This window comes from Microtus oregoni, unplaced genomic scaffold (genome assembly GCF_018167655.1).
Source record: "Microtus oregoni isolate MIOR12 unplaced genomic scaffold, Mior012 000020F_ref0000438, whole genome shotgun sequence".
Lineage (NCBI taxonomy): Eukaryota > Metazoa > Chordata > Mammalia > Rodentia > Cricetidae > Microtus > Microtus oregoni.
In genome coordinates, this window is record NW_024543079.1 from 25,301,491 (window position 1) to 25,325,794 (window position 24,304).

The window sequence follows — 24,304 nt, forward strand, 5'->3', positions numbered from 1 at the left end:
AGGGCTAGGTAGTGTAAGTCCGCTTGCGTTACACTCTTTTATCAGTGAGTCCAGAGGTAGAAGGTCAGGGTCCCAGAGGAGAGCTGATCTGCAAGTCCTGAGCTGCCCTGAATGGGGAAGGAAGAAGACAGTTGATGCCTGAGTTTTTGTGAGCACAGGTGGAGATGAGGGTTGTAAGATGGCAGGGCCAAATGAATGAATTTATAGCAAGAGAGTCTGGTAAGAGGTCATTACTGCTAAAGGCTTTAACTCTTAAGAAAAAGCGCGCAGGTCCTCACGTTTAGTCCCCCTATGACTAAAGTTAAACTGCCAAACTCATAAAAATGCAAAAACTCCTCCTTAGGGATACACGATTCCAGCCAATATAAGGCATTTCTATCTGCCCGAAACATCCTCGATCCTTTGTTTCCTTGGTGTCTTAAATTGTGGGGTTCAGAACACATGCTTAGATCTTTCTCAAGAATCAGAGAAGTCTCTAGGAGTTCCCCCTGTAAGATTGTATGACTGTTTGCTTCTCAGCAAGACAGATGAGTTGATTAGCTCGGGCTGAAAAAAAGCCAGATCCATGTTAATGGTTGCAAAGTTCGTTTTTGGTAATGAATTCCTCGGATTCCTTGAGAAGATCCTAAATACAGTGATCTTCCTTTTCCTTGTTTCTCAGGGCCTGACAGGGTTTAGCTTTGCCGATTAGAGGGTAAGCACAGCTGGTTGCCTTCGACTCCTAGGCGAGGCCACCCAGGAGGCGGTGCCCAAGTTTCCGGGCTCCGCCCCTCCGCACCGTGGGCAGCAGCCAAACCCCGGTGCGCGGATCACGCGGGCCGGAGCCGTTCTGGGCATGCTCAGTGGCCTGGCAGGTGTGGCCGCCTAGCAACTCCAGGTCGGCCCCTGCAGAGGGGCGGGTGAGAGGGAAGTGGGCGGGGGCTCGGGCACAGTTGCTGGAGTGGCCGGCGGCCGCGGGGTGCAGGCCTGGTGGGAGCCCCCGCGGGCCGGGCCGTGATGAGCCATGGCATCGGTCAAGGTGGCCGTGAGAGTCCGGCCCATGAATCGCAGGTGAGTGGGGCCGCCCGCCCCCCAACCTCGTCACACCCCAACCCCGGGCAGCCGGTCTCCAGCTCCGCTCACAGGCCAATCTGGACTTAAAAGGGACAAACCCCTAAGCCTCCTGGTCCTGCCAGTGGTGGCCCGGATGAGGAAAGGTCTCCTGTGTTGAAAAGGGGACTCTGAGGGAAAAGTGTTTGCGAGGCTGGGGAAATTCCCTGGACCGTACCCATCCCAGTAACGAGAGGCTAGCTTGTTCGCCCTTTAAAAAAAACACCAAGGGACCACGTTCGTGAAGTGAAATATTTGGGAGGTCATGGAAGTGTGAGGGGCTCCCCGTGCTGTCAGGCATACCCTCGTTTGTGCCAGCTCAGACGTCTCTGTTAATCATGCTACTTTTTAATCCGGAGAGGTTTTCCAGCCCATGAACGTGGACCCAATCAGTAACTTAGCAGTTCTTAAGGTTTACATGGGGGCATGAGGAAACTTCAACAAAGTTTTGACTCCTTGAGGGAGAGTCACGTGGCTTTTGACTAAGGCTTTTAAGGGGGCACATGTGGCGAATACATTTAGAGTGTACCCTCTTATATTTTCCTACAAAGTAGTGCTTTGCAGCGTGACTCTCCTCTTTTGACTTTCTGAAACCCTTTTCAGTGACTTCTTTATCAGTTTAGAATGATATAGTCAGAAAGTTAACTTCTCAGTGAGTTTAGCTTCAGAGAACGACGGACATCTAAGTGGATGCCCTCCAAGTTGACGGGCAGAGGTCACACAAAAGCATTTATTTTTATTGCTGTTTCAGTTCTTGGACATTTGACTTACCATATGGCCTTTCTCTCTGAGTCATATTGTCAGCTTCAGAGCTCAGTGTTTGCTTGTTCTGACAGCCGATTAGGACGCCAGAAGATCATAAAGTCAAGAGATTTTACTGGCCTCTCTTGAATCTGTTTTCCTATCGGCAAGTAGAAAAATTATCTTGATACATAGCCATTAAATACCGGTGCTTTTGGAAGTTTTGCTTGTGCGATTTTCAAGTTACTTCTACAACTTTTTCGGGCATTTGATGTGTATATGAGTGTATGAGAGTGAGTCCCAGGAGTGTATCTGTTTCTTTACACACACAGTCATACAAGATAAATAGACCCCAAAGTCTTTTAGTTGGCTTTAAAATAAATATTTTTTTTAGTAAAGATTTACATTATAAAGAGTTCTTTTTTGGAGTAATATGAACATGTGCTAGAAAATGGTATCAGGTAACTTTAGAAAACTCTTAGTAATGGACAAATGGACTTCATTATGCAGGGCTCTGGAGTAGCCAGCAGATGAGGTGTTGGTAAGTGTTTTCTAGGAGTCCATTGTCTAGTGAGGGAGGGATGAGGATATATTGGCAAAATTGAGTGACTTGGACCGTCTGGAGGGGTGCTCTGAGTGTCTTTTCAGTGTAGGCCTTGAGTCCAGGCCCTTGAGGCAGGAAACAATTACAGAAGCCATATGCCTGAGAAGGCAGGCAGATGTGGTGTTGGTGCCCAGCAAGTAATTCTGGTGGCGTCAGGATTGGGACAGAAGCTAAGGAAGCAATGATCTAACCCAAAGGTAGGGTAGATACACCAAGGCATTTCCTCAGTAGGTTTGGTAGAATCTGGCAGCTCCGTTGCATGGGAAGGAGAAGAAAGGGGGAGACCATGAGGAGTCATTAGCTGAGCATTCTGTTCAAAGAGCTGGAAAGACTTGAGAGCAGTCTCAGCCTGTCAGATTTGTGTGGTCCAGTGAGTGAGTGTCTGACAGCCAGTGCTGCCTGCATATTTAACTTGTTCTTTGAAGTGTGGGGACAAGGACATCATGTGTCTTGCTTGAGGTGATCAGCAGACAGTTGGAATCCTGGTAAAGTCACCACGCTTCCGGGATTATCACGTGGCAATCTATAGAGGAGAACGGGAGTCAGAGATTGGCTCTGCCTTTAGGATTCCAGGGAGAAGAAGGGCTGGCTGCCTTGGAAATGAACCAGCACAGTACATTGTTTTGACAGGAGCAGGAGTCCCTTGAAAGCTGTGGTAGCTGTTGGTATCAAATGTTGTTAAAATGAGGAGGTTCTTGGTCTAAGAGGGGAGGATACCAGTAACTTTCCTAAGTCTAGTTTCAGGATCCAGTGATCCAGAAAGTGGCAGTGAAGTAGAAAGAGAGATGCTAATGTCAACCTAAAGTATTTGACCTAATTTATAAGTCCTGCAGGGTATGGTGGTGATTGGAAGTAACTGGTTTTACCACTGCCCTGGTAGCTTCATTTGTTTTACGTATTTAATATATGGATCGGAGTTTTTATTTACAAAGATGTGCTTATAAGCATGGTGTTGCTTATAAATTTTTCTTGTTGTAACAACAAGAATATAGAAAGATAGGAGATTTGTTAAAATTGTAACCGAAGTCATGTGGTGGAATCCTTTGCGGCTCGTAGAAAGTGTCGACTTATCATAAATGAACTACCGCCAAGATAGAAGACTGAGCAGAGAAAGACACACACACACACACACACACACACACACACACTAGAACAGAGTGTATGTTTATATGGGTGAAAAACTACAGAGAGCCAGCTCAGACTGTGGGGAACAATGTACAAGGAACCCAGCAGCGGTGCCTCTGTGAAGGAAGATGGATGCAAAGGTGGAATGTTTTTCTTTGTCCTCTTTTACTATTTGAATTTTCATATTTATGCCTAATTGTAATAATTAAAAACTTGCTTGTGTGACTTTTAAAAGCTACTTAGGGCCATTGGCTGTGGCTGGGAAGAGTTTCAGGTGATTGTTGGAGACAACTGAAGGAAGTTGTTATTTATTTATTTAGTAGTTGTTTAAAGTTAATATTTTAAGTAAAAAAGCTTCAGGCTGCAGCACCAAAGGCAGAAAGAGGCCTGGAATGAAGTGAGTGCTCTCTTAGAGCTATCTGAAGAAGTGTGTGTGGGGGGGCAGTCTGAGTTAGCCTGAGTCCTGAGTCTGCAGCTCTGTCTTCTCTGTGTGAACATTTGATCCCAGCCATGTTGTTTTTACTGCCTACCGCTTTATGAGGCAGGACTTGTCATTCCAGATGCAGAGATCCTAATTCAGTAGCTGACTTGTTTATTTCCTGTTTGTCCTTCTTCTCCTCTTCCTCCTCTTCTTTCTCCTCCTCTTCTTTTGTTGTATATTAGGAATTGACCCCAGGGCTTTGTGTGCACATTGCAGGCTTTGTGTATGCATTACTACTGAACTAGATGAGCTAGAGCCCTGACCATCTTTTTCTTTTTTCTTTTCTTTTCTTTTCTTTCTTCCTTTTTTTTTTTTTTTTTTTTTTTTTTTTGAGACAGGGTTTCTCTGTGTAACAGCACTAGCTGTCCTGGAACTAGCTCTGGTAGACCAGGCTGGCCTTAAACACTCAAAGATCCCATCTGCCTCTGCCTCATGAGTGCTGGGATTAAAGATTTGCACCTCCACTGCCCGGCTCAGCCCTAGTTCAGTAGTAATGCATACACAAAGCCTGCAATGTGCACACAAAGCCCTGGGGTCAATTCCTAATATACAACAAAAGAAGAGGAGGAGAAAGAAGAGGAGGAAGAGGAGAAGAAGGACAAACATCTTTATACTCTATATTTGAGTATATGGACTCTCCCTTTTTATTTTGATCAGGTTGCCTAGTCTGGCCTTGAATTCACTGTGTAGCTCAAGTGAGACATCTTTATGAGGGTATGCTATGTGCTAGCAAATTCTTACACACCTTTTAGAATAGAGACATACTGTAATTCTATTTTTACCGATTGAGAGACAATGCCTCAGTCAATTAAGGGTGCTATAAAAAATATCACAAAACTGGGCGACTTGAAAACAACAGACATTTATTTATACCTTATAGTCCTGGGTGCCCCAAGTCCAAGCTCAAGGTACTGACTGATAGGTTGTCTGAGGAAGGCACCTTTGTTTTGTACTCACATGGGGCAAGGGACAAATTCCTTGGGCCTGTTTTATGAGTATGATAAACCCATTTAAAAGGGTTTTGCCTTCCTGAATTAAAACTGTGTCATTGGGCCTTGGTAAGGTTTTAGCATCTGAATGTCAAATTATTCAAATTGTATCTGAAGTACAATTATTGAGACTTGTATGTAGCATGTAACTGACTTGCCCAATATAGGGCCTTACTTTTAAAAATGAGTACGCCATTAGCAGATGCAAAATTTTGCTCATACGTTTTATAGGCAGAAGTTTAACATTTTATATATTATCTAACTTTTTCTTTGGGACTTCTTTTATTGTTCTATTAATTTCATCTTTTCTGTAATCTTATAGGTTCTGTTTTTTTTCTTTTTCTTTGGAGAAGTAACAAACTGGGCATGGTGGCTCACATTTGCAATTTCAACACTCTGGAAGTTGAGACAGGAGGATCACCAATTTAGTTCAGCTTAGGCTACAGAGTTAGATCCTATATTAAAATATTAATTTCAATCCCCTCCTCCCCCAAGAAAACACAGAGGAAAATAAGGACAAGATAATCTCGTGACCAATTTTTCCATTTCTTGTTAATTTCCCTTCTTAGTTTTTTTTTTTTTTCTATTTTGTTTGAAGTCTTAGGCATTGAATCAAGGGCCTCATGCATCTGAATAAACATCTCTACTGCTGAACTACATCCCCAGGCCTCTTAACACTTTCAGTTTTGGGGAAGAGTCTAGTCACTTTATTGTGAACAGATTCCCCAGGCTGGTTTGAACCCACTGTGTAGCATAGGCCGGCCTTGAACTTTCTGCCTTTCTCATTCTGTTCCTGAAGAGCTGGATGACTGATACTTCATGAAAACCTTGATGTTCATTCAGGGTCCTCGATACTGTAAGAGGGTCAGAGCCTTAGGACAGAAGATCTTGAGTTAAATTTTTGGTTGCATTTCTGAACAACGTAAGTTTGAGCAAGAAACTTAATTGTCATAAGTGTCAGTTTTTTTGCCTGTAAGATGTGCTAATAATTATAGATACCTTAAGCATTCTGGCAAATCTGGGCTTCTTGTTGACTGATTAACAAGGAGAAATACACTTTAAATTGTTGGTTTGTAGATAATTGAGAGGACACATGAGGTATTTACACACACTTACAATTTCCTCAGACATTTCTTATTCTAGATTATTGTATCATTTTATTTAAAATGCTAGTTTTAGATGACTAGGGTGGTCTCAGGTGGACTGATGTGTTGCAGTTGGCAGTGAGGCAGACACAGAGTAGGGGTCTAATGATGGAGACAAGAAGATGGACCAGTCACTTGGTGCCTGACACAGCAGGGGCTCCACACAGATGCCCTGTGGTAGAGCTGATGGTGAGGCTCATAGGGGAACACTTGCCTAGCATGTTCAAGGATCTGGGTTGCATCCCTGGTATCATATCACCACATATTTCTTCTTCCTCCTCCTGTTCTTCCTCTCTTCCACATACTCATCTTCTTATCATGGTTATCACAGTTTATTAATTGTGACTTTTGATTCAAAGAAGGTATAAAAAGAAATATTTACCAAGTGCTGGCCATGTTCCTACCTTGTGGCCTTTTCTTGTAACATGCTGTGCTCCAGAAGGCAGGTCAGCTTCTGCTTTTGCTTTTCTTCAGGACCTTAACCTTCCTGATAAGCATCACAGGTCCAGTTTACCCTCCTAGCACTCTAGTTCAAAGGAGAAGAAAAAGTGCCAGTGGCATTTTGATTGGGATCATTTTCTTTAGGGTTCAGCCAAGTTGTCCTTCCCTTTTAAGATCAAGATAAGAGCCAAAGAAAGGTAGTTCCTGGTCAGTCTGGGAGGACAGGTGGGCGGGTGTGTCCTGGATGGAAGATGGGGGAAACCTGTCCAGACACTGTTCCTTGCCAGGCTCCATGTGAGTCTCTTTATCTTTTCAGCTTGGCATTCTCCTTTCTTCCTTCCACCAAAAGACAATGACTGACCTAGCCTTTTGTTTTCTTTGTCTTTTCTTCTGAAAACTTCTTCTGAGATAGACTGGCCTTGAACTTGCTAAGTAACTGAGAACAACTTTAGACTTCTGATCCTCTTGTCTCCGTCTCCTGAGTGCTTTGTTTGGGTTATTCTTCCTTGCCTTGTTTGATGCAGTGTTGGGGTGCAAACCCAGGTCTTCATGCATGCTAGGCAAACACTATGGGCCTTTTGTCCTCACTGTATAGAGGGGCGACCGAAGCCTCTTGGATGACAGCGCTGGCCTGAGCTAACATTGGTTCCATCAAAGCCCTGTGTACGGATGGACACTTGTTGCCCAAGGGCTGTCAGATGACAGAGGTCTTGGGCATTAGGGAATTGCTGGTCTGGTGGTTGTGGAGGCACAAACATCCAACAATAGTGATGGAATACCCTTGAGGTTAAGATGTAGCACCTGAGGGACTCCAGGGTCTTGGAGAGAGGTTTTTGGGGTCTTAAGCAAGTTAGAGTTGTATGTAGTTAAGCACTGCAGGAATATTACCAGGAACCATTTATCAAATACAATAGCTGGTTAAGCTCTTTGATAGCTGGCATTGCAAGCCCATTCTCCATTTGAGGACCAAAGCTCAGAGAGGGAAACAATCAGCCCACAGTCATAGAGAACATTGGGATTTAAGCCTGTCTATCTTATTTCAGGTTCCTGAAGTCCTTCACACCTGGATTAAAGTCTTCCCAATGTACAGAAGACTTCGATGAAGGGAGGGCATGGGGTGCCAATGATGTAGGTAGGAATAAGTTTCAGGAATTTAATGTATTTTTGAGAGTCAGAAGGCAGAGTTCAGAGTCCTGTCAGTATGGTTGCTGTTGGCCATTTAAACTTTAAAATAAAAATTTTCATTACTCAGTTGTTTTAAGTGCTTCAAAGCCTCAGGTTGGCAATATAGGTAAGGCTGTGGGGGCATTGTCTTAATTAGTGGTGGAAGGGCCTGGCCCACTGGGGTGGTGCCATCCCTGGGCTGGTAGTCCTGGATTGTTTAAGAAAGCAGGCTGAATGAACCATGGAGAACAGGTCAGTCAGTAGCATCTCCCATGGCGTCTGCTTCAGTTCCTGCCTCCAGGTTCCTGCCTTGAGTTTTTGCCCTGATTTCCTATAATGATTGAGTGTGACCTGGGAGTTGTAAAGTGAAATCAGTCTTTTTCTCCCTGAGGTTGCTTTGGTCTTGGCATTTTATTATAGCAATAGAAAGCAAACTAAGACAGATGTGTTGTCCATAGATGTGTACCAAAGGAATTTAAGTTGTAAATCCCTCTAAGTTCCATGAATCAGAGATGTCTGCTTGCCAAGTTTTGTGGTGTTTGCATACAGTCTGTTCCTTCTCTGCTTGTGTGGGGCCATTACATATACATTTTTTTATATCCTTGGCTTTATTGTTGCATGAGAAATCATGAAGAACAGTCAGCATGCAAAAAGGCTGAAGAATAAAAGATGGCTTAAGGTTCAGGACTTCATTAGGCAGAAGAATGTTTGTGCAAGTGCTGACTGGGGGATGGGGAGGTACATAGTTGGTGCTGGTGGGAATGCAGGCAGTAGGAGCTGAGGTGGTTATTGACTCTTCTGTGTAGGCTTGTAGAGGAGGTACTGGAAGGTATTGCTTGCTTTGGTGGAACTGAGAGCTATCACTATAGTGAAGAAAAAAGAGATAAATGAGGGGGCAGCGGAGCTGTGTAACCAAGATGAGAGTCTTCAGTTGTTTATTCTTTGTAAGGCTCAGTTTCCCTTTGCTTAAATCATGGTATTCTGGATCTGTTTTAGAGACAGCTGGGACTCATTGAGATTGTTGGGGGGTATCATTAATTTAGAACCATTTTATGACAATGCTGAGTTGCTGTTGGCCTTTTCAACTTTGACTTTCACTGGCTAATGGGCATACAGGTCATGTTTTGCATTATAAATTGTCCCCACGGATTTGTGTTTTGCACACTTTTTCTCCAGTTGCTGGCACTATTTTGCGAGGCTGTGGAACTTTTAGGAGGTGAAACCTGAGTGCCAGAAGTGGGTCCCTAGATGCAGACCTTATCAGTCATTAACTGAGCTGTTCCTCTGCACCCTCCTTGACGTGGTAGACTGAGACCCTCTGAAGCCATGAATGGAAATAAACTTTCCTAAATCTGTGTCAAGTATGTTGGTCATAGAGACTGAAAAGGGACTAATATGGATGCTATTTGCTGCTATTTTTTCTTGATTTCATTTCATAAACATACAGTGGAGTTTTCCAGAATCGCACAGTGTATGATATTGTCCTGGCTCTGTGGACTGTTATTTGCATTTTGTTTACAAAATTAATAAAAATTCTTACTGGGGCCTGAGGAGATGGATCACGTTGAAAAAGTGCTTGCTGAGTCTAGCAGCGCCAGTGAGCTCCAGCTTCAGTGAGAGACTCCATCTCAAAAAATTTGGTAGCAAGCAGTCAAGGAAGCCCCCTACATTAACCTTTCTCCTCCACATTAGCATACTTAAACAAATACCCTCACACAGTACATGTATGAATATGTACATGTAACACACACATACAAGAATTTTTACGGCTCCTCGATCAATGTTAAGATTATAACAAAGTCCTGACATCCCATTTGAGAGCCGGTGCCTTCAGATAGTGTTGCATAGGTTGTTGGGCAGAAGCTGAAGTGATAGGGTGTGTGGCAAACCCCGTATGCACAGTAACCTGTCAGCAATCCTGCGCTACCATTGCTTATCATGGCAGTCATTAGGTAGGGAGGCAGCAGGGACCCTGTGCTCACTAGTTGTCTGTCAGCTTGACAGAAGCTATCTGAGAGGATGATCAAGACAATGCCTCCATAAGGCAAGCGGATCTCTGGGAGCTCGAGGCCAGCCTGGTGTGAGTTCCAGAACAACCAGGACTACACAGAGAAACCCTATCTTGAAAAACAAAACAAACAACAATGAAAAGATTGTAGGAAGCCTGTGAAACGTTTTCCTAATTAGTGGTTGGTGCGAGAGGGCACAACCCATTGTGGGTAGGGTCACCCCTGGACTTGTGGTCCTGGGTTCTATAAGAAAGCAGGCTCTGAGCAAGCTGTGGGGAGTAAGCTGGTAATCAGCATCCATCCGTGGCCTTGGTATCAGCTGCTACTTCCGGCTCCCTGCCCTGTTTGAGTTCCTGTCCCACCTTCCTTCAGGGACAGATTATGGTGTGGAAGTGTAATCCAAATAAAGGCTTTCCTCCCAAACTTGCTTTTGGGGTTATGGTATTTCATCATAGTAATAGTAACCCTGCCGGACACAGACAGACCAGACCACCTAGTGTGGAGAGAAGGGACATGGAGAGGAGGGAGGCTGGCGATTAGCTCGCCAGCCTTGGAGGTGGTGTGGGTCCAGACCAAGTCCACTGGCAGCTTAGGCTCTCAGTAGGACGGTGCTGGAGGGACTGCTGTGTGAGGAGTGAAGAGCTGTGGTGGCTGCAGGGTCTGTCTTCAGGTGTGGGCTGCACAGGCACAGAATGGCACCTGTTAACTGCGTTCCCGAGAATAGGGAGAGGGAAGATAGCAAGGGAGAGAAGGCTCAGGAAGAGAGTGGGGAGTGGGGGGCTCAGGAAAAGAAGGAGTGGGGGGCTCAGGAAAAGAAGGAGTGGGGGATGAGTGGTCTCAGGAAAACAAGGACTGGGCAGGGGTGGAGGGGAGAGGTTGGGAAGAGAACCTGTTCCCTAGCCTGTTCTGAAGCAACTCTCCTCTTTTTTTGAGACAGGGCTGCTGTGCCTCACCGGACAAAGTAGAGGGCTGAGGTGTAACAGAGTACAGGTGTTTTGTTTTCAAAAAAGAAAAAAAAAATCCTAATCTGTTGTGGAGTTGGGGGCGGGGAGGTTGGTGGTCTACATGCAGAGGATAAAGGGGAAAAGAGGGAAGTGGTGAGGATCTGTGGGTAGGAAAATGGGTTTCCAGGCTGTGCGTGGAGAGCTGGGATGTTTCCCTGGGCTTCTGTGGGAAGGGTGCTACCCACTGTCACTGAGGCCGGAGTCTGGAGCACATGGAAGGTTTGTCTTTGCCTCAGGTGAGCTTGACAGGTGAAGCAAATGAGCCGTGATGTGATATAAGATCTCCCAGAAATAGCTTAGTATTCTTACGTTTATTGGGCACCAGTGTTTTTAAAGTGTTCGATGAAGACTTAGAGTATTTCCCAAACATAACTGTGGTTATACTTTACTGCAAACAGGCTGTGTGTGAGAGAGTAAGATCACGTGTGTTCAGGAGAGACTCAGCATGTGCATGGCTTCTGTCAGAGGAAGAAGGACGCGAAGTTACCAGTTATAAAGGGCTTGGGTCTGAGACTGGTTTATGTTAGATAATAATAACCATTGTTTCATTATTATTTGCTCAAGTTAATTTAAAAGCCTTGTATTGTCTCTCAGATTCTTGCACAGCCTGACTGACACAAAAAGAACATGCTAATTCTGCTTACCCACCATCCTGAGGGAGGATATGACAGTGTTCTGCGATATGAGCTCCTACTGACCACCGAGTCTTGAGTTCATTTTCAGCTTTGATGCCTTCTGTCAAGCTCAAGTGATGAAAAAGTAGGCAGGGGAGGAATTCATAATGGGAAGTCAGTCATGGCTTGCTAGGATTTTGGCAGCTGTTCATGACAGGTGGAGCCAGGTCCCAAACTTCCCTTTACTTCTTTGCTGGCTTTGGCCTGCCAAGTCACTTTCTTTTGTGAGCCTTTGTGCCTCCCATTGGCAGCTACAGTTATTATTCATTGTCTCTGCCTAGTGGAGGGCAAGTGTGTGTCTATGATCTTTTCAGACACTTGGTGTCCATCTCAATGGGGCGTACGGGATTTGGAATACCCTGAGAAGTTAGTGCTTTCATTGTAATGGTCTTGAGAGTGAACTATTCCTGTCTGCTCATTCGTTTGCTAGGAATTCTCAGTCCTGCATCATCATTATCTTATATAACCCTTAGCAGCAATCCTGCTATTAGCTCAGAAACTGAGGATCAGAGCTGGGCAGTGGTGGTGTATGCCTTTAATCCCAGCACTCAGGAGGCAGAGGTAGGGGGATTTCTGTGAGTTCTAGGGAGAGGCCAGCCTGGTCTACAAGAGCTAATTCCAGGACAGGCTCCAAAGCTCCAGAGAAATAATGTCTCAAAAAACCGGAGAAAAGGAGGAGGAGGAGGATGAGAAGGAGGAGGAGGAGGAGGAGGAGGAGGAGGAGGAGGAAGAAGAAGAAGAAGAAACTGAGGATCAGAGGAGGAGGAGGAAGAAGAAGAAGAAGAAGAAGAAGAAACTGAGGATCAGAGGAGGAGGAGGAGGAGGAGAAGGAAGAAGAAGAAGAATAAGGAGAAGGAGAAGGAGAAGAAGAAGAAGAAACTGAGGATCATAGTGGGAGCCTTACTCAGATGCCCCTTCCTCCAGGAAACGGTTACCAGGTTACTCTGGATTTCGGGCTTCCTAGCATCTTCTAACTTTCCATGTCCCTGCACAAGGGTGATGTATCCAGTTGCTGCTCCTCTATTACAGGAGCTTCACAAGAACAGGAACCATGTGGGTCTTGTTTGCATTTCCTCAGGGCTTACAAAACGTACCTGCAGACTCCAGCACTCAGGGAATTTTGCTGCATCAATGTCCGCCCCCCATCTGCCCCACCCACGTCTTTAATTGCTGTGAATGCTGGTAAGGAACCTGTAAGGAACCAGGGCTCCACGGTCTTCATCTCTGTAGATCACCCTTGTTGCTGTCTGTGAGGAGAAAAGGGAATCTTACCATTCTTGTCGGGTGTTAGAAGCATGTAAGTTTTGGACAAAGGATTATAGCTTCACATCCTTGCCATTTATTACATTTATTAGGTGGAATTTGCACAGTCACTGTCATGCTTTAACCGTTAAGGTTAGAGAATTGGAGGTACAGTGTGTACTGTGCTTAATGATATGAGATAGCTTACTCTTGTCTTTTCCACAGAAAAAGTGTTTTTTTTTTTTAGTATAGTTTTAGACTTAAGTAAAGTTTGAAGCATGTACTCTTCAGCTTGCCACCCACCTTCCCCCTAATGTTATTATCTCACATGATACAGTGATCAAAAGCCAAGAGATTTAGATCGGCACAGTGCTGCTGAGTAGATGCTATTGGCATTTCGCTGGCTTCCTTACATTTCCCGGTCTGTGATCCAGTTCAGGATCAACGTGTCCCGTCGTTGGTGTCTCTGCATAACTGGCCTCAGACAGAGTTTAGGCTTTTCTTAGTTTTCATGACCTTATGGGTTTTTTCCTCCATTTTTCATCAGAATTAAACTTTTTTTTTTGGAGAATTTTACACACAAGTACATTAGAATGATCTTCAATTGGTTTTGGTGATTTTTACGATTCATTTGTATTAATGCATTTTGGCAAGAGCACCACATAAGTGATTTTGTACTTTTCCTGTGGTATATGTCAAGTCTGCATATCACTATGTCTTATTACTGATAATGCTGACTTTGATTACCTGGTTAGCGCATCATCCATTTCATTCCTGCACTGGTATTGTTTCTTTTTTTCTTTGTAATTAGCAAGTATCTTGAGAGAGATACTTCTGTGTAGAAGGATAGTTCACTTCAGATTACATCTGCTGCCCATGAAAGGTGCATCCCAGGTCTCCTGATAAAATGGTTATGATTATACGGGTCACTTATGGCAGTTTCTCTCCTCCTTGTGGAGAGTGTTTTTCATGGTTTTGAGTTTTGGAAGGGCTGCTGCTGATTGTTCAGAACGGTGTGCGTCTCACAGCTCTCAGCAAGGCATTTCCCAGGCCAGTGCACACTGCTATTTTCTGCTCTCAATTCCATTATCTAAAAAAGATGTCTGTTACCTGCTAAACCAGTTATATGATGCATATCCTGAAAAGCACAAATGTGTGAAATTGTTGTCTAGAGAAGCTGGTAAAATACGAACTTTGAATGCGAGACAGTGCCACAGTTGTTGTCTAACGCAGTTCTCTTTCCCTGGGGCTGAGCTGGGCGGTGAAAGGTCCGCAGAGGACTGAGACACTCAGGAAGAGAATCACAAACTCTTCCGGGTTCAGGGGTCAGAGTCCACCACAGGGGCTGCTCTCCTGAGCTTCCATCTCCTGGCCCTCTTGGCCCTGTGAGATCGCCCTGCAGTGTACCTGCTGATTCTCATTTTCAGAATCTCAGTGACTCTGTTTGTCACTTCTGCCTGAGGCACAGGTAAATGACTTCATAAGCTCCCTGCCAAAGGGACTTGAAGTCTCTCAGGAAACTTCTAAGAGAAACTGATTCAGCGTGATGAAGACTAGCTTCAGGGTGAAAATTCTGTTGAGATAAACTCTTGAACAGTAGATTCTGGGCTGTGAGATAGCTCTGCAGTTAAAGGCACTTGCCACCAAGCCTGATGACTGAGGTAGGTCTCTGGGACCTCTGTGGTAGAGGGTGAGAAGTGACTCGGAAGTCTCCACTATCTCCACATGCTTACGGTAGCTGTGTGTGCAGCCACATACATGAACACATTTGTACACACAGAAATGTTAGAAAAAAGTAGATTCTGGTCTGTCTATACACCTCCCCTCCCGCTTTTTAAAAGATTTTGTCCTTATGTGAGCTATTATTGGCTTGTTCAAATAGGACAATCATGAAAATACTGTTAGTAGGTGTGATTGGTCCCCTCCCACTAGCACTGAGAACAGCAGCCTATACCTGCTAGTGAAGGTGAGTGAACTGTGGAGGTGAACTGGTGTCATCTGCTTCTGATGACATCAGTGGCCCAGTGCTGGAAGGATAGCCACACTCCAGAGGCAGGCTTTCCCTGGGGGCACTGTGGTAGTTGTAAGTGTAATTGACCCCCATAAGCTCATAGGGAGTGGCACTATTAGTAGTTGTGGCTTTGTTGGAGTGGGTGTGTCCTTGTTGAAGGAAATATTCTCACTGTGGGTGGGTGGAGGGGCTTTGAGTTGCCATGGAACCCCATCATGGTGATAATGGACTAATCCTCTAAAACTGTACGTGAGCCAACCTAATTAAATGTTTTCCTGGTAAGAGTTGCCAGGTCATGATAATAGATACCCTAGGTTCAGAGCAGTAGATACCCTAGGTATGACAGAGGTGGGTATCTGGACTAGGGCATCGCCATGATAGGCCTTACCATACTTTTGTTTGTTTAGAGTAATATAGACCTTGGGACTGAGGATTTGAGAAGCAGTGGAATTCTTTACGCACTGCTTAATGTGCCATAGTAGTAGGAGCATAGACGACAGAGGTAGGTGCTAAGAGTTGTTTGAACTGTCGGGGGCTCACTCAGGAGGTTTCAGAGGAGAATTTTAGTGTGCTTGCCTAGAGATCATTCTTGTGATATTTTGGTGAAGAAAGTGGCTGCCTTTTGCCCTTGTCTGAATAGTCTGCCTGAGTTAAAGTGAAGAGTTTTCAATTAGTTCCATTGGTAGAGAGCCTCTCAAACAGCCTGGAATAGACTCTGTCGTGTGTTTACCAGTGTTCACACTTATAAAGAGTTAGAATGAAAAGAAGCAAGCTTAGAGGGATAAATTATAAAATGTAAGTTTTGAGGAGAAAAAGAGCACTAGGAAGTAGAATGGAGCTAAATCCTGTGTTCAAGGAGATAATTAAGAAATGGAATAAAGGGAGTGGTGACCTCAGGGCAAGATTCCACAATTTTCCAGTTTGTGAAAAGGAAATAAGAAAAGCTTAGAGGGGGTGTGGTGGGGCACACCTTTAATCTCAGCACAGGGTTGGGAAGGGAAGGCCAAGGCTGACAGGTCTCTGAGTTTGAGGCCAACCTGGTCTACAGAGCCAGTTTTAGGACAGCCAAGCCTAGGCAGTGAAAGACAGAAAGCTGGTTAAGATGTATTTGAACGGCGGTGGTGTGGGGAGAGTTATTTCAGCTCTATCCAGCAGCAGAACTTGGCAGCTTTGCCCATGTGGTTCTGGGTTTAGAGTTAAGGATACAAAAAGGCGTTCTGGAAAAGAGTTAAGTTATTGAGGCCAGGCATGTGTCAGGGGTCTCTCTAAATGGATGCCTAGTAGAGAGACCATTGAGTAAAGCGGTGAAGTTGAAGCTTGGATTGGCTTGATGAACTCAAGATGTTAGAGATGCCAGAGCTGTGGGAGACCTGACAAGGAGAGCTGCTAACAGAGAGTGAACCCAGCCCAAGAGAAAGAAGTGTTTTGCAGTCAGTAAAGCTAAATGGAATTGGAGATTGGAGAGAGTTTTGACATCAGACATGGGAATGCAGAGTTTGGAGTTTTCCCAGCTGGTTTTCCATCTTGGTTTGGTTCAGTTTTCCTTGCTATGCTCCCTTCCATTTTGGAATGGTAATGTACATATCCTGTGCCATTATATGTTGGATGTATGGGATCTGCCTTTTGATTTTGACTTTTAAAGGTGATTAAAGTTAAGAGATTGCATGAATCTCAATGTATACTGGTCACTAATAAATAATTCTGAGATTGTCTGCCCTTCTTGCTAAGAAAATGAACTGTAGAATCAGGGAAAGAGTTGTCATCCTTTCCTGGAACATTAAGTGCTTCTTGGTTGTTTCTGATTTGATCTTGGCTTAAATTCTTTTGTTCTTGATTTTGAAGAGTCAGAAGATTTTGTAGTCCTTTGTTTTGCTTTTGCCATCTTTCCTCTTCTTGACTTCTGCAAGACAACTGCCACTCATCTGTAACAGATGAAGCCGGGCTATTTTCTGTGCCACATTCCTTAAGTCTTTGAAACATTTGTAGCTAAGTTTGCTCAATTGATTGGTTGATTCATTATTTTACACATTGTGGGTGATGATAGGTGCCTTACTAGGCCAGCAGTTCTCTGTGTTGCTTTGGAGTCTCTCTAATGCTCTTCTAATTTATTTAATGGATTGGAGACATGGCTCAGCAATTAAAAGCACTGTCTGCTCTTTCAGAGGACCTGGGATTGATTCCCAACATTCACGTCTTCTATTCCAGCTCACAACCATCTATAATTTTTGATCCAGGGAATCTGATGCCTTTTCTGGTCTCGGCTTTGAACACCCATGCACACAAATTACAAATAAACTCATAAAAATAATTTTTGAAAGATCCAAAGAGCTTTATCTTTTCTGGGCTCTTAGAATTTATTCTAATTTACCAAATTAGAAATTGAAATAAATTTGAACACAGGAAATATTAATGTATGTTAACATATTTTGATTAGCTACAGAAATGTGTAAGAAAGAGTAAACTAACACTTTGGCATCATTATGCAAGTAAATTTAGCATCACAGAGTCCCCTAGGATGGTGTTTAAGCTGGGTAGAGCCCCTACTTTTGTTGTACTAAGTTCTGTAGTACCTTTGTAGCTTGTAGTGAAATTGAGGACTCACTGAGATTTGGAACATCAGGGAAGGTATTTGGAGAGAGAGAGAGCTCAGAGCCAAAGTATGGATTGCCCAATGAGGATAATTGTACGAGGAGAAGAGAAAACTCTTGGGGGGCTCAGAGGCCTTGTCTATAGATAGGAAAAAATTCATCATGGCTCCGTGTTCGTCTTGTGCTCCATAGATGCTGCCGGTACTTTGATTTTTGTGTGGGTTTTATGTGATGTGGTTCTATTTGCTCGTTTATCTTTATAAACACTGTGGCTATTCTCATCTCTCCTCAGTGACTCCAGGAAGCTAAGGGCCTCTTCGTGTTGGAGGGCTTCCTATTTCAAGTGCTTCCTCGAGTCTCTCAAGCTTTGCCAATGTAAGCCCGGTAGCCTTGGACCCTGAAGGAGGCTCAGTGGACACTTCACTGTGCTGGAGAAAGCAGGTTGAATTAAAATTCACTAGTAATCATCAAAGATTAGAAAGGTGACACTTGAGAGGTGAGGACTTGCGTGACACTGAAGTAGGACTGCCCATTTGATGTCATCCTCTTATCTCAGGATGAGACCTTTTGCCCCAGACAGTCACTGGCGTTTCTTTGTGTATTACCTTCTCCTTGAAATGAGGTCCAATTAGAGGTGTAACTGTGTCACTAGCTGCAACCCGAGACTTCCTTTACCCTCACATTGCTGTCCTAGGGAGGGCACCGCTCTGTTGGTTTTATAAGGATTGTTCAGTGGAACCAGTGCCGAGGGCTTCTCATCCTTCAGAAAACACTGCAGTGTTGATGATATCTAGAAGCTTCTGTGTGTACTTCAGTCCTTCTGGCCCCACCACAAGGCATTTCTTCTGCCTCTCAGAGGTGGCAGTGTATTTGCTTTCAAGGAATCTGGGGTAAATTGTGAAGCGTTGAGAACCTGTCAACCTGCTAATATTGTCTGGTGTTCACAGCTCAGCTGTTATTAGTAACCCCATTTTGCAGAAGTTACCCTCTTCCGGACACTAGGAAGTGAAGAAACTGTTAGTGAGTTAGAAGATTGAGAGTTAGGGAACTACAGGACAACCTGGAGAGGGAGAAAAAAGGAGAAAGTGAAAGCGGAATCTGGACATAAAGAAGAGAAGGGGAGGGAAGGAGAGAGGAATTCCCAGTGCGAAGGAGAGAATGCACCCCCCTCTCTCATTAGTGGCTATTTTAACATCTTCAATGAGAAATTAGAAAACCCGACCCAGTCATGCAGAATTTGCCTCAGACAGGTTGCATTAAATTTTATTTTGTTGAAAGTAGTTAATTTCTTCACATCGGCCCTCATTTTCATTGCTGTCTCTGCCTGAAGGCTCTGTGGTGGGGGGAAAAGTGAAATCCAGCCATGTACTTATGTAGTGGTCTGGGAAGCTCCAGAGCCTTTAGACTGGGTACCAGACTGGGTACCATCCGGTGGCAGAAGCTTCCTTCTGAGATTGCCATCCTCCCATCTTCTGTCCTATTTCATGCCTGGTCTCTGTCATGCATCTGGGAGTGAGACTGGGAGACTTGAGTGAGTTGAGTTAGACTTTGGGGAGCTGAGCATCCCTTCAGGGAGATACTACTTAACTGCGCTCCTGTTGTCCTGTGAAACCCCTCTCCGTGTTCCCAAAGAAACCAGAAATCTAGATTCATGAGTAAGATTTTCTGATTGTGAAAATGCAGTCACTAATGGGAACTTCTGGGCAGCAGCAGTCCAAGGGTGACATTTTCAAACTTCTGGTTTCCAACAACTGCTTAACACTCTTCTCCTTAGATTTATTTACATTCCCAGTTTTTTTTGGCCATTTCCCCTTATACTTTCCTGTCACAATTGGGTTGTCCCTATTCTGGGCAGTGTCTTTGAGAAATGTTTCTTTGCTCATTGTCTTCTTGTTCCTAAGCAGCTTTCAACTTCATGGAGTACTTAGTTAGACAAGCCATGAAAACCAATGATCTGGAAATTGGAGTTGGAGCCATGGGGACATCAGGAACCTGGGTCTCCTCCAGACTTGGCTCTGGAAGGACTCCTCTGAACTCTGCTTGAAGTCTGGGCAGCAGATTACAGATACTTTCTTGCAGAGTGCTCATATCCTGTTAGCCCAGTCTGAGGGGCAGAGCAGTCCACAATTTTCCCTAGCTTATGGCTGAGCAGTGAGTTGTTAAAGCCCAGATTAGAGATCCAGTACTTGGATCTGACTCTGGTCCTGAGATCTTTGGTCTTAGAGCCCTGCACTACCCTTGTGAAGTGCACATTCTGCTGAGGGTCTGCTTATCTGCTTGGTTCTTTTCCCAGTCTCCCATCTGGTTTTCTTCTTGCCCATTTGATTTCCTGCAGGGCCCGTTATAGTTTGGGTTCTCTCCTCTGACTGTTGGTTGAGGTATAGGTTGAACTTCTGAGACTGTTAATAGGTGAGTGGAGAAGAAAAACAAATTGGGTCACTGGAGCATAACCTTCTCACCTAGTGTTTCCTCCTCAGGGCCAGATTTAATAGGTTTGGGTGTAGCCTGGGCCTGGGCTGTGGAAAGCCCTCTGGATATTCTTGTGTGCGACAGAGTTGGAGAACTGGGTAGGAATCTTTGCTGGTTTTTACCTTACTGGGTGAGCACCAAGAATGGTATTCCCTGTATATGGGTCAGCCCTGAATTGTGCTCAGTAGCCACAGGGCTCTCCTTGTGTGACAGCACCAGCTTTATTCTGTTCCACTTTGGCCAGTGTTCTACTCAGGCCTGGTGTTTTCTCATGTGACCCGTGCAGTCTGGAAGGAACCAGGCTAGTAGAGAGCTGTTTCTGTCAAGCAGGACCTGTTTGGGCTGAGGGAGGCAACTGGTTGGGTTCTGAATGCAGAGATTTTCTTGGAAAGGAACTTCGTGGTGATCCGCTCTTCAGTATAAAATCATGATCATGTTTCTGTTTTTGGAGCAACTTCGCTTTACTGACCAAGCCATCAAAAGTCCAGGCTCCCTTTGGTTCAGCTTCCGAGACCTGGGTGAGGTGAGAATCATCAGCTTCCAAGGTGGCTTTGCTATAAAAGCCCATAAAGGGCTGTCTAGTGTGCCATGCTGAATCATACAGGCAGGCTCCTGTAGGGCACAGTTCTTAATTATATGCTTCTGTCCCTCAGCAAGCCTTAAAAGAGGAAGCATATATTTGTCCATCTATTCCTGCCCCTGGCTGCTATGGCTTTCTAATTTAAATGAGTGGCATCAAGGCTTTGCCCTGGGAAGTCACTGAGGACTAAGACTGCACTGCAGGGCTTTCCCGTGGACAGTCAGCATGGAGACAGAATGACCAGATGAAATTCCCAAATTTTTAAAAAGTGACAGAATCTTGATGGTTCTGATAATCTTTTTATGAACTGTGGCCTCTCAAGTCTGCTGATGAAGACAGAGTTTTTCATACCCAAAACTTTTAAAGCTTTTCATAAATCAGCTATCTATCCTCATTTTTCTAAGATTTGGGCGGAAAATATGGTAAAGTGTATTTTCTCTATTACCTCCATTTACGGAAAGGATTGGGAAATGTAATAAAATTAATCTCTCTTCTAGAATGGGGGTTCCCATTGGGCAGGGCAGAGCTGTGCTTGATTCTGTTTTGCTTACTAGTATATCTGTAGAACTTTAGTTGATATGGGCACACAGTAGTAAAATAACATTTGTCGAATAAGTGGAAAAATCTTGATTTCATAATCAAAATGTATGTCTGATGTCTGCTTGGCCTTGGGATACCTGATTTATCTGTCATATCTTTTAGTAAAAATTTGTATGTTAGCATAGTGTATTGTAACCAGAGGCAGTGCTTTCATTTCCTGGACACCCAATCCTGAGTAATCACACAAAAATGTATATTAATTACAAACTGTTTGACCTATTAGTTCAGGCTTATTATGAACTAGCTTTTACAACTTAAATTAACCCCTTTTTATTAATCTATATTTTGCTATGAGTTCATGGCTTGTTACCTCACCTCTTGTGTCTCTGGTGGCTACTTGTGTCTTGCCCAACTCTGCCTTTTTTCTCTCTCCATCTCTGCTTGGACTTCCTGCCTAGCTATATTCTATCCTGCCATAGGCCAGAGCCGCTTCTTTATTAACCAATGATAATAAAACATATTCACAGTATACAGAGCGCAATCCCACATCATCTCCCCTTTTCTTTCTAATTAAAAGGGAAGGGTTTTACTTTAATATAGTAAGATTACATATACTAAAACAGATATCTAGGAAGAATTACAGTTACAATATTTAGTCCATTTGTATTAGGCAAGATTAAAGAAAATACTTTATCATCTATCTCATCTTTGTTAATCAAAAGTTTCATATCTAATTTATTTTTTTATCATAATTAAGGAAAACTATAATCATGACTATCTAGTCTTCAACTCCATTAAAGACCCCAGAAGGATATAATGTTACTAAGTAAACAGGAAGTACACTGTAAGCAACTTCTAAAATTCTAGAAATGACAGAGATATCTGGTTGCCTGGACAGTCACCCAAAGTTCTTCTGTAACATAGAGATTTCTCAATGAAGCAGAAAATTTGAAGGACTGAACCACCTATTTTGGCAAAATTTACCAGTTGCTTTCTTATGTGTCCTGAAGAATGTCTGACAGACTCTTCCATGAAGCAGGAACTCTGAAGGACTGTCCCAACTTGTTTCGGCAAGTTCAGCCGTTATTTTTCCTGTGGGTCCTGCATGTTTAGTTTATACAGCATACCATCAAGCAGTCCAGGCAAGAGTACTTTCTTGCCCAGTGGCTTAATTTTACTGTAAAGGAAGTAAACTCCATGTAGAGTTTTTTTGATGGCCATCATCTTCTCTGAAGTATGAAAAGACATGTCTCATTGTCAAGAAAAGTTTTTCTTAAAACACTTAAATGCCATATTCTGTATGTCTTTGAAGTGTCTGAAGATTACCTATCCATCTAAATATACACCTCTAGAAACCAAATATGAGTGAGTACATCCCATGTTCCTCTTTTTGGGTCTGGCTTACCTCACTCAGGATAGTGTTTTTTATTTCCATCCATTTGTACGCAAAATTCAAGAAGTCCTTGTTTTTTACTGCTGAGTAATACTCTAATATGTATATATTCCATACTTTCTTCATCCATTCTTCCATTGAAGGGCATCTAGGTTGTTTCCAGGTTCTGGCTATTACAAACAATGCTGCTATGAACATAGTTGAGCATATACTTTTGTTGTATGATAGGGCCTCTCTTGGGTATATTCCCAAGAGTGGTATTGCAAGGCCAGCTGGCCTGGTTCTGAAAAAGCATGGGATAAAACCGGACTTGCTGAACATAGCGGACAATGAGGACTACTGAGAACTCAAGAACAATGGCAATAGGTTTTTGATCCTACTGCACGTACTGGCTTTGGGGGAGCCTAGGCAGTTTGGATGCTCACCTTACTAAACCTGGATGGAGGTGGGCGGTCCTTGGACTTCCCACAGGTCAGGGAACCCTGATTGCTCTTCGAGCTGATGAGGGAGAGGAACTTGATCGGGGGAGGGGGAGGGAAATGGGAGGCGGTGGTGGGGTGGAGGCAGAAATCCTTAATAAATAAATAAATAAATAAAAATAAATATACACCTCTGTATATCTACAAAACTTAACTAACATGATTATAAGTTTGACTATTATAGATGACTATTAATTTGTATTTCTTAGATATACATTACATTTTAAGTGAGCTACATAAATATAATACCTTAAATAAGAGTAGAAATATACATACAGTATAAAATTTCATTATAAATTGTTGCAGGCTATCATATGGTTGCTGGGAATTGAACTTAGGACCTCTGGAAGAGCAACCAGTCCTCTTAACTGCTGAACAAATCTCTTTCTCCCACCCCATCTATATTCTATCCTGCCAAAGTAGCTTCTTTATTAACTAATGGTAATAAAACATATTCATAGTATGCAGAGGGGTATCTTACATCAGCACAATAGCCACACAATTGCTGTGCAGTTAGTTTTGTTTGCGCAAAGGTGTGTATAAGAGGATTAAGTCAGATCCAGCATACAGATTAGAAATCCAGGCCTCAGCTAAGTTGGCTAGTATACCCAGAGTCTCAATGCTCTCAGAAGTCAAGGCATCAACCCAGGTTCATCTCCTTGCTCCACCAAGGTTAAACCTTTTTCTCTTGGCAGTATGAAGAGTAGGTGTTCTCCTCGAAAGAAAGATTACAAGAAGCCAGGGTTGCACTTTACTCCACTGTGACTGGACATGAAAAGTCATGGGGGACAAGTTCAGCAGTTAAATCTGAACTTCTGTCACTACCCCTCCCCTGGGTAGTTTATTTGGTTGATGGTGTCATAAAAGGGATCAGTCTTCTTTCCACAGGTCAACCACTGTATCCTACCCCAAAAGAAACTCTCATTGAGAACATTTTTTTAGAATATGGATTAATCTGAAGAGAGTTATAGAAGTAGATGGAAGTGCAGAGGATTTCTTTCCACGTGTCTCAGTCTCATGGTGCTGTCATCGTATATGGAGACCTTTGGGTTATAGTTACTTATGTTTGAACACAAGTAAACAGCAAAGGCATTAAAGATGTTTGTAAGCAGCTGGTGTGTAATTGTATACCATCTTGTTAAAATTCTCCCTTTGCGGAGGAGTTTCTTGGTTGTGTGTTTTGGGGAGACATACCAAAGACGTGGACACATGCACTTCCTCGCCTTCTTCCCCTTTCTCTATCTTATCTCTTTTGAGGGGCTGTCTGAGGTAGCTCAGGCTGGCCTCTGGATGACCTTGAACTCCTGGTCCTCCTCCCTGTAATTTTACAAGACCCAAGATTGTAGACTTGGCTCATCACACTTTGTCTTAGTTAGGGTTTTATTGCTATGAAGAGACACCATGATCATGCCAACTCTTATAAAGAAAAACACTGAACTGGGGCTGACTTACAGGTTCAGAGGTTTTAGTCCATTGTTGTCATAATAGGAAGCATGATGGTACACAGATAGACATGGTGCTGGAGAGGTGGCTGAG

At 43.6% G+C, this 24,304-nt stretch overlaps 1 protein-coding gene across 5 annotated transcripts in view; it reads left to right on the forward strand.

The window, feature by feature from the left end:
- The first annotated feature begins 910 nt into the window (after positions 1–910).
- Positions 911–24,304, forward strand: part of Kif16b (kinesin family member 16B) — a 264,942-nt gene continuing 241,548 nt past the window's right edge. For 4 of the 5 annotated variants that reach the window (XM_041670255.1, XM_041670256.1, XM_041670252.1 and 1 more), the window contains exon 1: positions 911–1,050. In XM_041670255.1, the coding sequence (XP_041526189.1) occupies positions 1,004–1,050 (47 nt within the window). In that variant the 5' untranslated portion in view covers positions 911–1,003. Of the gene's footprint in view, positions 1,051–7,658; positions 7,748–24,304 lie in introns of all 5 variants that reach the window. The other variant, XM_041670254.1, reaches the window with a different exon arrangement.